Source organism: Onychomys torridus, chromosome 2 (genome assembly GCF_903995425.1).
Source record: "Onychomys torridus chromosome 2, mOncTor1.1, whole genome shotgun sequence".
NCBI classification, from domain to species: domain Eukaryota; kingdom Metazoa; phylum Chordata; class Mammalia; order Rodentia; family Cricetidae; genus Onychomys; species Onychomys torridus.
The window spans coordinates 119,683,296-119,699,190 of record NC_050444.1 but is presented as its reverse complement, the minus strand read 5'-3'; the positions used below and the strand labels follow the sequence as shown (position 1 = coordinate 119,699,190).

At 42.5% G+C, this 15,895-nt stretch overlaps 1 protein-coding gene across 1 annotated transcript; it reads left to right on the top strand.

Annotated features, from left to right (window-relative positions):
- Positions 1 to 220: 220 nt before the first annotated feature.
- On the top strand, positions 221 to 3,370 carry Insl5 (insulin like 5). The gene is given in 2 exon segments (XM_036177487.1): positions 221 to 395; positions 3,138 to 3,370. Coding segments are annotated over 2 exon segments (408 nt in total).
- Positions 3,371 to 15,895: the final 12,525 nt, after the last annotated feature.

Sequence of the window (15,895 nt, the reverse complement as noted above, 5' to 3'; positions counted from 1 at the left end):
CGGAGGGAGGTGTTTGGATGACTGGATAAACAGCAATAATCATAAAAGCACATCGCTAGCCCTCCCCACTGGCACCTATGTACTTCGTAAATACTGCTAAAATAAGGTCTGACCAATAAAGCGTCAGGGGGATTAGTATAAATGGCCCAAGAGGGCGAGTAACGTCAAACATTCACTGGGTTCTGCTGGCTGCATCGCTTCTCATTCGCTCTCAGGCAGCATGAAGGGACCCACTCTCGCCCTGTTTCTCTTCTCTGTCCTGTTGGCTGTTGTGCAAGGGCGAAGTAGGGAGACTGTGAAGCTCTGTGGCCTCGACTATGTGAGAACAGTCGTCTACATCTGCGCCAGCTCTTGATGGAGGAGACACCTGGAAGGGGCCCACCAAGCTCAGCGAGGTAACTGAACACACGCACCTCACGTTTCTCCCAGACCTATCTTTTAATCCCCTCCCCCTCACCAGTTATTTTAGTAGCTATTTCGCTAAGAAATTTTGATCTATTTGTGTATCAATGTAGGGGCTTAATCGTCAAAATACATTACTGAATTTGACCCGAGAAAATAATGAACATCAGACAATTTAAGAAGTAATGCACTGCTATTCTTTTGATTTTTTAAATTTTATTAAATTTTCTATTCATTTTACATACCAACCACAGGGATCTGCACTGCTATTCTTTAGTCTTTGGCTTGCAATCATTTCATTGCCTGGGACTTCAGCAAGCTTAGCATCCATGGGCGGAGCAGTAAAGGCTATCGAGAGGCCAAATAGATATCTGCACACAGATGATTACACAGTGTATTAAGTTAGAATTCAGGTAAGTGGCAAACAAGGGTGAAAGGAAGGACCCGACTCAACAGACCACTTACAAAGTACCAGGCAATTTCAAAGGCAACATGTCATTCAGCTTTCCAACGAAGATCGTGTGAAGTAAGTAACGTTTATCGTTTATCAATAAGAAAACTTAACACAGCCACTCAGCAGGGAGGCCAAGAAGCAAGTCAGATCTATATGCTTCAAGAGCCGAAGTCATTGCCATTACACGCTGCACCCCAAGTGAAGAGACGGCTTCAATAGATCCTTACAGCGTGGAGAAGGTGGAATTTGACAGAGGTCCTGAAGGGCCTGTCAAATTTGAAAAGTTGGGTGCAGGGCCAGGGGCATTGGGGGAATTGTGAGCAATAGGAAATGTGTAGTCAGAATTCCCAGAGTGCCCGTCAATCTGCTATCACAGCAGTGATGCGTGGACTTCACTGAACTACTATTTTCAATTCAAGTAACTTAGAAAATGGGCTGGAATTCTTTCTGCTAATCTTGTAATGAATTATGAGGTAAAGGACTGGAGACATGACTCAGCGGCCCATGCCAGGCACCTCACAACTGTATAACTGTAACTCCAGCTCCAGGGGGTTTGACTCCTTGGCCCCACTGAGCATCTGCATTCATGTGCATGAACACATGCACAAGTGAGAACACACGTGCACACACACACCCCTACACACATAACTAAAAATAATAAAAATTAAAAGTATGAGGTAAAATTTACTTAAAGTTCTATTCTATTTTTTAATTGATAAATGGAGTTATTATATATATATATATATATATATATATATATATATACACATCATGTTGATGTTTCACGATGGCTAAATCAGACTAATTCACATACACATTACCTACATACTTATTTTCTTATGGCGAGAACAGTGAAAATGTATGCTCTTAGAAACTTGAGGAATGCATAGGCTGCTGTTGATCACAGTCCATCTTGTGAATTTGTTCCTCCTGGCCACTTGAAACTCTGCACTCTTTGGCTCCCCGCTCTCCATCCCTGACACCTACGTGACCCTCAGAGAGTCACCGTTCTCCTTTTGCTCCTGTGGTCTCGGCTGCCCAGATCTCTCTTAGAAGTGAGACCACGGAACATTGCTCTTTCTGTGCCCACCTCATGACTCTGCTTGAATAATGGGTTTCATTGCCTTTGTTTTCTAAGAAAGATGTAGGGAATGAATGACATATAAAGGCTAAAAGTTTCAGCTTGGCTTAAAATGACTTGGCTGAACAAAGGACTTTAGTAAAGGACTAACAATGTTCATATTTTAGGGGGATGATGCCTTGAGATGTGATAAACTTGTTCTTACCACTTTAATATCCAGGTTCATACAGACCTTATCAGAAACATAAGTGTTTTTAAACTTTAAAAGAGAAAGAGTTGTCACTGATTTTTGAAACAGCACATCAAGATATAGCAGAAAAATGCTTTGGAGTAGCTCTGGACTATACAGTAGAATGAGTGTTTTATAAATTTCTCTTTCTTAGATTTTATTTTTTAATATTGTTGTTGTGTGAGTGTATGTGTGTGTCTGTGTGCATGTATGTGTGACAGTTGTATACATGCACATATGCCACAGTACATTTGTGGCAGCCAGAGGACAATGTTAAGGATCTAGTTCTCTCCTTCCATCTTTATGTGGATTCTGGGAATTCAACTTGGGTCCAGGCTTTTATTGCTGGGCTGCAAGTATCTTACCCAGTGAGCCCTCTCACTGGCCCCATTGCCTTTGGACATTACTGAAATCATAACACTCAAGCCTTCCACAGGTCTCCATCATGTTTTCCTTCACATTTTTTATCTGATCAATCACTAGTTGGCCAACTGGCATTCATTCATGTGGCTTTTGTTTAGTGCTTGCCAGTGTTGATACATGAGTCTCAACTGAATTAAAAATCCAGAAGGGCTTGAGTACAGACATCGGGAACCATATTTAGATTAAACAGTGTAGCCCATGTTTTACTGTCAGATATGGAATGGAAATCCCATAGATTAGCTCTGCAAGGCCTATCAGGGATTTTGTTACTGTTCTTCTGCTAGCTAATCAATTACATCTCTTATGGCTAATTATATAGCTTACTGCTGATGATAACTGATGTCTTTGGAAACGGCGGCTGGTCATGGAGCAGAGGTGGCTGGCAGCAGCTTCTGCCAGCCAGCTGACACTGATGTCATTCAACCTCTGTAAAATGAAGAGCGTGCACAAGCCAGCTCTTCCTGAAGTGCAGGTCTTTGGTGCTTTTTTTTTTTTTTTTTTTTGGTCAGGCTTCTTTAAGGTAGTATGGGGCCTCTCCTCTCTTGTAGCTGAACCAAGAAACTACTTCCAGCTCCCAGACATACAGGAGACATCCAAGGAAACTCTTGAGCACAACCTTCCCAAGATGGCTATCTCAGGACGGGAACTTGTTCAAGACCCACAGGCGCCCATGGAAAGGCTTTGGCAGCTGAAGAAGTACTCACAAGTGTCCAAACGAGATCTGCAAACTATGTGCTGCATAGAAGGCTGCTCCATGACTGAGCTCAGTACACTCTGTTAGGAAGCGCCCACGCCAATGGGCAAGCTTCAGCATGTATTTAATTGGTGTTCCAGCTCTGAGTCTATCACTGCAACCATGGCTTTTGGGTAGACAAGCCTTCTCTAAAAGGTCTGTCCATTATGGCTTAAAGCCAAAAGAATTCTCTCTTCTCCCTTTGCCAAGGTCAATCCACTTTTCTTTCTGAATTCTAACTATTGCTTGGAAATGTCAAGTGCTGTGCAAAAATGCAATAAAATGTCCAATTCCAAGTTCACCGTGATTCTTTTCCCTTAAGAAATTGTTGTACTGCCCTATGGAAGACTGGCTCCTACTTTTTCCCAAGGATACTCTTGAGGAGTGAGGGATGAGAGATTTTTAGATAGAAATATAGAAGGGAGACAGACAGAAACACAGGACAGCCTCGGGAGGGCCTGGATCATTATCCACTGGCCCCTCCTGTCTCTTCTAAAGGGCTATTTATAGGAATGCCAAGGGGTGGAGCAAAAGACCTCCCCCTAGCACAGCTAAGTGCAGACCGTTTCCAATCACCTGGTAACAACACACATAGTCAAGCAACCCTCTAAGGCACCCTGCTGGGTAAAGTAAGCTCACATCTCACTAGGCCTGATCTTTTTGGGCCTCCATACTGCCCCCCCATCAACTCCTGAGGTAGGTGGGAGAGCTGGCCCTGAGGTCATAAGGAAGGGAGAGGTGTCCCTGCCTACTACCAACTGCACACAGGAAAGCAGGTCCTGTACCTCTCCTGGGCAGCACAATAGAGCCAACCTCATTGGTGGAGGTATGGGTGATCCAGCCCTGAAGTTGTGAGCATAGGTGAGCTCTCCCTATTACCCATCTGTCATGTGGTGGCATGAGTGGGGGAGAGATGCCCTCCCCACCCTACCCATCATCTCCCTACCTGAGGCAGGTGGGAGAGCTGGCCCTGAGGTCATAAGAGGGGGAGAGCTGGCCCTACCCATCATCAGCTAGCATTCTAGAGAGTAACCCCTGTGCTTCCCCTGGGCAACACAGAAGAGCTGGCCCTGAAGGTGTGGGTGTGGGAGTACATGAAAGCAGGAGAACTAGCCCAGTCCCTTGCTCATCACTGCAAGGGATGAACTTGCCAGGGCAATGCAAGAGAGCTCACCCTGGTGGTGAGGACAAGGGAGAGCTGGCAGGCTGACCAACGATTTTATCCAGGCCCAGAACCAGGGTTATGTGTTGGCCCATCTCAACATCCACCCCATCTGTGATCTTCTGGGGTACATGAAGGGACCAGTCCTGCAGACTCAAAGCTGCAGGATCCCACAACACAGGGCAATAGCAGGATAACCAAGAGGAGTCCCAGTGAGAGCCCAGCATTGATAGTGTAGTTAAAAAGCAGAGGCCTCAAACCAGGGGTCACTCTCCAGAGTGCTAGATGATGATGGGTAGGGCCAGCTCTCCCCCTCTTATGACCTCGAACCAGACCAATGGCTCTTTGCAATGAACACTTGCAAGTAAAGATATATGGACAAGAGGGTTTACTGCCTGATTCACTGTGTCACACTACAGCTTCCATGATGAGACTGATTTTTTTTTCCTTCTCTCTTTTTTTCTCCTTAAATTTTATTTTATTTTATTTTGGGGAGAAGTTGCAAGGGCAGAGGGTAGATATAAAAGGACATGGAAATGAATGAGATGGAGATGCATGATATGAAAGATACAAAGAATAAATAAAAAGAAGGATTTTTTTTTTTTTTTTTGGAGCTGAGGTCAAACCCAGGGCCTTGTGCTTGCTAGGCAAGTGCTCTACCACTGAGCTAAATACCCAACCCAGGAAAAAAATTAATTTAAAAAGAAAAAAATTATTATAGGGACCAGAGAAATTTCTCAGTGGCTAAGAGTATTTGCTGTTGTTGAGATTATGGGTTCAATTCCCAGCAACCACACAATTGTCACACTGTAACACCAGTTCTAGGGGATCTGATACCCTCTTCTGGTAACCATTGGCACTCAGTCTGAATGTGGTGCACAGATATATATGAAGGCAAAACACCCATCATGTAAAATAATATGTGTGAATTGTTAGAGTCAATGTTTGAGAATGTTCCAGCAAAAAAAAAAAAAAAATGTACCAGGGACTGGAGAGATGGATCAGTTAAGGACACTGGCTGTTTTTCCAGAGGACCCTAGTTCAATTCCCAGCACTCACATGACAGCTTACAAATACCTGTAACTGCAGTTCCAGGGGATTTAATGCCCTTTTCCGGCCTCCTCAGTCACCAGGCAAGCATGGATTGCACAGACATATATGTAAGAAGAACATCTATACACACAAACGAATCTTTAAAACAAAATAAAAATAAAAGTCATGTACCACTAAAAATAATAGGAATGCCCCCTGGCAATCTTACATTGTTTAGCATATGAGCAATGAAGGACCTGATAATGGAGTTACAGATGGTTATGAGCCACCATGTGAGTTCTGGGAAACAGACTGCTGAGCCATCTGTCCTGCCCAATCTAGGCAGTTCTTACTAAGGGGGATCCAAAGCCTCCCCTTCCAGTGATGGGTAAGATGGGAGAGAGATTGCTCTGCTGTCTCCTAGACAGGAACTATGCCTCTCATAAGCATGGATGAAATCTTAGAAGACTGATCATCATGCAGCTCTTCCCAGAGATTTCTGGGACCACAGCTCTTAGTGCCATCTGTGGCAGGTTAGCAGGACAGAGAGGGGCATGAAGATTGTCACATGAAAGAGATGAATGACCGAGAAAAAAGTATGTTTGAGTAATGTTCTCCTTCTTGTAGTCTAAGCTACCTTTATTTTGCCCCTGTCTTAGACAGATAAAAGGACTTTCCATTCTTGTCCCAGCACTTGAGAAACCAAGCCCTAGCTAGTGACTATTTATTATGCCATTGGCTGTCTTCCTAGATAAAAGGAGAAAGTAGGGCTATCACGAAACGTTTTCTTCTCTTACACTGGCTGACGACTCTAGTGGGTTGTTAGTGCTGCTCTTAGTGATACTGTCTGTGAAAGCCATCAGCTACATGTTGGGTGTCCGCTGTGTGTGGTCTTTAAACACCACCTTCATACACCAGCTGCAGGTAACCTGTGAGGAGCGGATGAGACTTCATCATCATCTTTCACATAGAAATGTGTCTAAATCTGCACAGCTGAGTGGATGGTGTTTCTGGATACACGGTAAAACTGCTCAGTCTCGCCAAACTTGCTAATATTCAAAATTATTACCATTAGGCATTCGCAATTTTTTAAAAGTTAGTTTTATTAGGCAGCAAGTTAGATATCACCAGGGAAGGAGGTCTTTGGAAATGAAGCCTCTCCCCTTAACCAGCAGCTTGTAAAACCAAAATGAAATTCCAAAACTCTGTTTGTTGATCAAAGGAATGATGGGATCTGAATCATAGTCCCCAGCCTTGATGGAGATGTCATTCTGAATTCTCTGGAAGGCCATTCATTGAGATCTTCCTAAGCCTCATAAGCACATGATCTAAGGCTAGAGAGATGGATCAGTGGTTAAGAGAACTGGCTGCTCTCGCAGAGGTCTTGGTTCAATTCCCAGCATCCACATAGCAGCTCACAATCATCTGTATCTCCAGTTCTATGGGATCCAGTGCTCTCTCATGGTCTCTGTGGGCATCAGGCATGCATATGGGGCACAGACATGCATCCAGGCAGACATGTATGCACATAAAATAAAAACAAATCCCAATAATATGATCTAAAATAAATTTTCTTAAAGAATATGAATACAGTTAGCCTTTCAAAAGAAAGTCAATCCAAATGACCCTGTCAATCACCTAGATAGGTGTAAGTTCTTCAGGAAAAGATGCCTTGGCTAGAGGCTTTATAAGCAGGCTAAAGCCTTCCTGAAATATGTCAGATTGAGTTACTGTACCAGGCATATGTTTCTTCCTGTGAAGTGGACCTTAAATCCAATCAGAAAGCTGTTAGTTACCTCCATTACACAGCTTGCCAGTCAGTCATTATTATAGCCCACAGAAGTCTTAGCTGGCTAAGACTATTGATTAATAGTCTGCTCCCCCTACACACCCAGCATCCTGCATAGCACTTTCTGGTACTGGGAAAGCTATGACCAAAGTGTGTGCTGTCTTGAGCAATAGACCCTTATTATCCAGTTTTGGTGGGCAACTGTATTAGTTACTTTCCTATTGTCGTGACAAAAACCCATGGCGAAGGCAACATGAAGACAGCATTTACTTGGGCTTATGTTTCCAGAGAGAAGAGTACTGTAGCACAAATCGAGGCAGTAGATGGCAGTCATGGGGGGCAGGAACAGCTCTGAGCTCACATCTCGGGCCACAAACTGAAAGCTGAGAGTGAACTGGGAATGAGGTCAGGCTTCTGAAACCTCAAAGCCAATTCCGGGTAGCACACTTCCTCTAGCAAGGCCATACCTTCCAAATGGCAGCAGCAACTGGGGACCAGGTGTTCAAATACCCAAGACCATGGGAGACATCTCATTCAAATCCCCACAGCAGCTAAAATCAATGCCAATCACCTGTATTGCTTTTGGGGGTCTCTGTGAACCCCCAACCAACAGCTCAAAAGGAGTTGCCCACATTTGACACTGGGCTTTTTATTTGGAACCTAAGGCTTCTGAGAGGAGCATTATCACCTGTATAGAGTAAATCCAATTTAATATATATTTAAAATCCATACATATATACACACATACAAGTATTCATGAAGCTTATAAAATAGTAGGTTTTCATATATCTTTTTCAAATGTACTCAGTGTTCTCTCTCTCTCTCTCTCTCTCTCTCTCTCTCTCTCTCTCTCTCTCTCTCCCATTTCTTCTATCTGGCCAAGAACTGGTGGCAAGGGAGCTCACAGTTGGGGTGAATCAACTACTACTACTTTGCTAAAAGACATAGTGTCAAGCAACCTTTTAAGTATGTATCTATGTACCCATAGAGCAGGGCAGCTCTTAGTACTCACCAGAGGAGCATCTTTCTACACTGGGTGATGGTTGCTTCAGATGCTTACAGCTGGTCAAAATGCAGAGAGTAAGTATGCAGAGTGCTCAGCTGTCTACATCATTATCCTCCCCCTCTTCAAGGCCCAGAAATACTGTGGAAGATTATAAATGCTAAAGGTTGTGCTTTGTGAGCAAAACAATGTTTTCTGGACATGACAGAAGCATAGCATTCACAGAACCTTGTACAAAACCGAGCCAGCCAGCCAGCATTCCAGCATGGATGGGGGAAGGGGCTTGTGAGGCTCCGTCCCTAGCTGAGGAGCTGTTGACAGTTGTGGGGTGCTAGGGCAGGGACAGTCAGTTTTCTTTATGAATGTGGCCTCTGAAAGGTTGACCATGGAGGTCATGGAGGCCTCACACCCATGTGCTATGGACAGCTTCTTAGATTCAATGGGTTACTTAAAAAGAGATAGAAACAAGGATGTGAAGTTAGAAGGGAGCACATGAGGGGAGGTGCAGAGTCTAGGAAGAGTTCAAGCAGGAAGTGGTAGAGGGTGAATGTGATCAAAGTACATTGCATACATGTATACAATTTAATAACAAAATATAATACACACACATATATATACATATATATGTGTGTATATATATATATATATATATATATATATATATATATATATATATCCATCAAGTACAGTTTTGTTGCCCATATACCCCATATATTCTTGGATGTGTGACCTTCTATTAGTGTGTAGTCAACCCACAAGGGGTCACATCTTTGAAACTATTCATTGCCCAAACTTCCTTAGTTAAGGGTAGGAATTCCTGCCTACATGCTGGCATTTTGTTTGGTTTGAGCTTTCGCAGGCCTTGTACACGCTATGCCAACTGTCGTGAGTTCACATGTGCGACTGCTCTCTGTGTCCTGAGAGCACTGTTCCTTTACTCCTTTGCCTCAGACACTCTTTCCACCCTTTCTTCGATGGAGACCCCTGAGCCTCGGGTGGAGGAGATATGATACAGATGTCCCGTTAACAGCTGAGCTCTCCAAAGTCTCTCATTCTCGGCACCTTGACCAGCTGTGGGTCTCTGTAATAACTGCCATCTACGGCAGGAAAAAAAAAGCTTCTCTGGTGGGTATTGAGAGATGCACTGATTTATCTATGGGTAACATGATAGATCATTAGGAGTCAGCACACACACACACACACACACACACACACACACAAATTAATCTTAAAAAAGAAAAACAAAAACACCAAAGTTATCTTAAAAGGTTATTAAAATAACCTCCCTTTTCCCACTTGATGAAAAGCTGACATTTGTATGTCAACCAGTGAAGCACATAGCAGCAGCAGAAGACCAGGATGAGCTGAGCTGGATTTTTGAGGCAGACATGGTGGGGTTGCAGCTGTGGAGTTGGTTGCTCAGGATTAAAACATCCCCTGTGGGAGGGAGTGAGGGGTACAGGGGACAGGAGTTCATAAGGTTCCTGAGCCCTTGCCGAAGGTACAGCAGTAAGTAAATGCTGGGGAGAGCAGTGGAACCGCAGAGGGGGAAGGGGCAGAGCTAGGGAATGCCAGCAACTCTACCCTGAGTTGTCATGGTGATACAGCTGTTTGGAAGTAACCCCTCACATGTAGCCAACAACAATACACTCGGGATCACCAGCTGGATTTTGATGAAGGGTTTTTTGTTTGTCTGTTTTTTCTTGTGTGTGTGTGTGTGTGTGTGTGTGTGTGTGTGTGTGTGTGTGTGTGTGTGTCTGTTAGTTCTCTATTTGGGCTTGAATACATACTTGTTCAGTCTTCTCAGGAAGAGTCATACAACACCTGTAAAAATACAATGCAACACCACTCTGCCTACAATTTTTTTTTATCATGTAAAAATAGTTTTTGTAACATACATTATTTGTGATAACATGCAGTGGTTTTATTATTCTTAAATGTTACTATTTTAAATTTTCTGTTTTAAGTATTAATATTCTCCATATAAACAAAATCTCTTTGAAATTCTGCAATTTCTGAATGTGCAAAAAACACGAGTTGCCAAAATTTAGCTAGTTCAGATTGTTTGCAATATTTGTAATTAAAAGGATACAATAGACAACCTTATATATCCCTATGAACTGACTCATTTCTATAGGTTACCTTACCTTGCTCTAGAGGAAAGCATATCAATGCTTTAAAAAATTTAAATTGCATTTATTTACTTATGGTGTGTATGTGTGTGTGCATATGTATATGGCTGTGTGCGTGCTACAGCACACACATAGGAATCAGACAACTTGCAGGAGTCAGTTCTCTCCCTTCACCCTGTATGTCCCAGGAATTAAACTCAGGTTGTCAGAGTGGGCCTTTGCACACTCAGCCATCTTGATAGCCCATATGCTTATTTTTTCCAGTATATATTTATTAGTTACCACTTATTGTATAATAAATAACTTAGTTATTATAAATATATGTTATTTAAGGACATAGAAACAAAAAGAAGAAAATGGGATCTAGTCTCTTTACTTAAATCCCATGAGATGCTGTTTTTAGGGGAAAAGATCCCATATGAACAAGATTAGGAAACGCAAATAGTTCAAAGAAGTATAAAAACAGCACACCCAGCTCTCCTCCATTTGCTTCTGAAGTAATAAGACATCCATGACTAAGAGCTGTATGTGAGCTGCGGTTTAGCTTGGCTGGTCTGGGGCAGGGCCTTGGAAATCTGACAGCTGATAGGCCCCTCCCATATCCTGCTCTTCTTCCCTCTGTGCCTTTAGTCTTGAAGGAGGATGAAACAGGCCAAATAAAGGTCATTCGCCTTTGGGTGCTCCTTGAATGATTACCATGCCTAGGTGAAGAACAAGTATGAATCTGACCCCAAATTTTAAACAAAAGAGATAGCTTTCTCTTGCTTTATCACCCACTGGTCATCAGTAGGTCTAACTAAAGAGTCAGTGCCTTTTGCAAATGAAATGTCTAGTATCTGTTCCCAATCATTTTTATAAAAACAAAACAAAACAAAACAACCCAACACTTGTCATTATTTCCTAATAATGTCCTTAGATGAATCTAATCTCAGACTGATTTAGCCCCATCATAAGGATTAGGAAATGCTTTATCTTAAATTGTAATCTCTACTTCATTAAATGAGTGGGTCCTTAAGTGTCTTTCACTTCTGCTTATAGACAGAGATGCAAGTAAGCACTTTAGCTATGTTTGAAACAATTTTAAATCTATAGTATCAAAGTAAAGTGAACTAAATAGAATATACTTGTATTATTAATTAACAAATATACATTATTTTTTCTTTGGTTTCAAAATGATTTATCTTGTATAAACTTACAAAATGATTTCCCGGTATCTACTAAGCAAGATCAGACTGATTATGTGGTGTGTTTGGTAGTTGGATGATCCACCACCATCATTTGTTGGAAACATCATCTTTTGGTTATTAACTCAAGTGCAAAGGGAAGCCTGGGTCTCCCCATACTGGTTATACTGGTTTCTTGCCTTGGTAGGTAGAGAAATGGGTTGCTAGTAGATGGAGAACCACAGGTTTCAATTAAGAGCCTGCATTTAAAAGAAAAAATATGTGTAGCACAGTTGAGCTGAAACTGAAAGCTACTGCAGACTTGAGATTTTCAGCATACTAGGTCTCAGCTCCTTCTCTGGAAGTGTGTGCTCATTTATGAATGAACTCACAAATCCAAAAGTAGATGGACAAAGAATGGACATGGCTAAGCAACATCACTGTTGAGAAACAGAAAAAGTCCTGGTGCAGCCTCCAGCCCTCTGCAGGGCACAAAGAGAGATCAGCAATGGAGGCAGAAGCTGGGAACAGATGATGCCATGGAAAATGTGGATTTTGAAAGAAAACTGTCATTCAATGATGGTAGTTTGGAAACTTGGGAAAAAATAACCACAGGTATATTATAGTGATGAGAAGTAATTGTAAAAGTATCACTTCATTCCCACTCTCTTTCTTTCTTCTTTCTTTCTTTCTTTCTTTCTTTCTTTCTTTCTTTCTTCCTTCCTTCCTTCCTTCCTTCCTTCCTTTCTTCTTTCTTTTTCCTTTTTACAGTGCTAAGAATTAAACTCAGGGCCTTGGGTCTACTGAGCAAGAGCTCTACAGTGACTGAGCTGTATCCCCAGCCCGTGGTGCTGTGAGACAGGGTATAATTGTGTAGGTAAAACTGGAACTCCAGCTTCTCCAGCCTCAGCTCTAGAGTACTGCGATTAGAGACTTGTTCCAGAACACCAGATCTGCTTTAGCAAACACATACTGTAAAAATTAGAGTTTGAGAGGAAGTTTCTTTAATAGGTAGATTTTTTATTTATTTGCTTACTTATTATTATTATTATTATTATTATTATTATTATTATTATCATTATCATTATCATTATCATTATTATTAACAGGATCTCACATAGCCCAGGCTGTCTTCCAATTCTGGTATAGCTGAGGCTGGTCTCAAACTCCCAATCCTCCTGCCTCTAGCTCCCAAGTGTTGGGATTACAGGTGTGCCTTTATCACACCCTGCTTGGCTCAACTATCTTTCTTTTTTTCAAAAATTAAAAAAAATATATGTTTCTATGTGTCTTGGTGTTTTGCCTGTATATCTGTGCACCATGGGTGTCTGTTGCCCAAGGACGTCAGAAGAGGGCGCTGGACCCCTGAGAACTGTGGTTATAGACAACTGTTATCTGCCACGTGGGTGTTGGGAATCAAACTCAGGTCTTCAGTGGTGCAGAGTAGGCAGTGCTCTTAACCTTTGAGCTACCTCTTCAGCTCTGGGTTGGCTATTTTATCTACACTGTCTTCATGAGAACACAATCATGGCCTATTTTACTTTTCCGGAAACAGGCTGAAGGTGTTAGGTCCTTGCCAAACTGACATAACTGTTAACAGTTAGAAATTACTGAAGTGGTTTGTCTTCAAACCTATGCTTGAAAAGGATAGGGAGGAGGGGGAGGGGAAAGGGGAGAGGAAGAGGGAGAGGGAGAGAGGCAGGGGGGGACAGAAAGAGAGAAAAGAAAGAAAAAAAGAGCACCATCCCTTCCCTTAAACTACATCCATGGTCCCTCAGAAGAAAGACTTTAAAAGAGCTGAGATGCCACACCGGAGTGGCCTGCACCTCTGCCACACCGGCAGAGTGGCCTGCACCTCTGCCACACCGGCAGAGTGGCCTGCACCTCTGCCACACCGGCAGAGTGGCCTGCACCTCTGGCTTGGGAGAGCACTTTCAGCATTCATGAAAGCCCCAGAGCATCAGAGAGACTAGGGAAGAAAACCAAACAACTGTTTGATGTTGAGTTTTCTTATCTATGTTTTATAGCACCCAGAAAGACAGGTCAAATGATGTTCTCAAGAAGGCAAGTGCTCATTCTTCAAGACTGTTAAGTTATAAATGTCTGTTTGTTGACATTTAAAAAATTTACTTCCAAACACTAATTCTCAGACTTAAAAAATTAATTCATTGATTTTATTTTTAGTGAAAATGAAATTTTGTCATTTATTGCTTCATTTCTGAACCCACAATCTGTTGGATTCTGACCTCCTACTATGTGCTTTCCTAAGTCACCCAATTAACAATGACGGTGGTTGACAACATGCTCTGGGACGCTAGCCTATTTTTCGAGAGACTTTACATTTCCTCTGGTGTCTGACAACAGAAAGGGTTAGATAATATAGGAAACTGTTTGAATGAAGAAAAAGAGAAAGAAAAAGGTCAGCGTATAACTGATGGAGCCCTAGGTTTGGGGAGGTGGTTTCTGGCCAGGTTCCTAGAGCCGGTTATTGGCTATTTAGTGCTGATTATACTTGCTGGCTGATGCATATTTTATAAGGCAGGAGGGAGAAGTGAGATCTTATTTTGGATATCTGCCAAGCCTAAATCTCTTCCCTTGATGTTCTGGCTCAGCTTTCAGCTGCCTATGGCCAATCAACTTAACCTAGGGTGCAGACTCAAACTCAGTGTGTTATTTCTCAAACTCTTTCTGCTGGTGTCTGACTCCTGTGCACAGGATCGTGCGTTTTGCTCCAGGAGCGCAGACTTTTCAGCTGTGACCACAAGCACTTGGCTTAGACATTAAGCAGTGAACTGGTCAGCAAGCATGCAGTGAATCCTAGAAAACCCTGTGCCATGGCACCAGCATGATCATTACATCAAGGAAATGCTGCTGCTTTGTAAAAGTGGTAATGTATTTAAGGTGCCTGAGATGAGGGGGTTCAGAACTTAGTCTTCCAGGCACCCAGGACTTGAATCTGTGCATTGCATTAGCCTCCTTTTGCCTAACCATGTAGACCTTGTTCCTGCAATGTCCCATATGACACAGCTTCTTAGAGTCCCTTCACTTAATGCTTTTCACTTAGAGGAAAGCTGCAAATGACTGGTCTGAGTGCACTTCTTTACAAGATAGCTACCATGCACCCTTCAATCTTTGTGTGACCTCTTATTCCTTGTAAATTCCTCTAACCTTCCATCTTTTGAAATTCTCCTGGTCTCCATCACAGTCTGGAGGAAGTCTTAATTTCCTTTCACAAAGCCTACCACATGTTCCTTCCCTGGATAAAGACATTCTGGAATTTTCTTGTGATAACATGTTCTAATCTGCCTTGTAGTCAGATGGTAATCTTCTTCTCTCCCTTATTGGAGTTCTGGGGTTACAGATGCACCCTGCTGTCATTTCAATAGGACACTAGTCCTTAAAGGTTGAGTTGTGGATTGCTATTTTCTGGACAGTTGGGAGTTAGGTAGCACAGTGCACAAGAGTCTTGCTTGTAAGTAAAGAACTAGAGTTCATTGTTAGGTGGTCTGTTGCATTCAGTATCTTCAAGCAGGTAAGGGGAAAGAGGGGGGGAAAGCTGGAGAATAGTTAAGAGATTAACAGAGAGAGATCCCAGGAGGGGAGTGGGAGGGAGGAGATGGATGGAGGAGGGCCTGAGGGGAGGGTTAGACCTGAGTGTGCCGAAAAGAAGACAGGGTGTTCTATGGTGAGGTGAGCAGGAAGGCCGACATTCAGGGAGGGGAAGCTTGGCTGTTTCAAAATAAAACTTCTTCAAACTTATGGTGGTGTTTCTTTGAAAATTTCCCATCTCAAGGCTTTGTGTGGTGCCTAATGCTTTCCTGAAAATTAGTCACTCTGGATGAGTTCTTACCCTATATTCCCACGCTGCTGTGATTGCTAGAGGTCACCCCTGAACTTACCTCAATTGCAGCTCATGGCAATAGGGCCTGCAAACTAACTACCTTTCCATTTTTTAATGGCCTTTGTGTGTTAAGGTTTTAGTTGCCAATACAACCTAGAATGGACTATTGACTATTGACTAGAAATTAGAACCCATAAAGGAAGTCATCCCAGCAGCAGATTTTCTCCATGGCAAAGCTGTTTCTTCATTTGACTCATTTGTACCAAGCTGCTGTGTGATTTCAAGGCCTTTGTCTCAGAAAGAAACCATTGAAAAAGCAAAGGTGACAATCAAATCCAGATTCCAAACTGGTGTTTGCAGACAGGCCAGTCCTGGTGGTCATTATTCTACAGAATACCAAAACATTTTTAAATTGTGAGGCATCGACTGGGTTTTCTGTTTGTTAAAATTG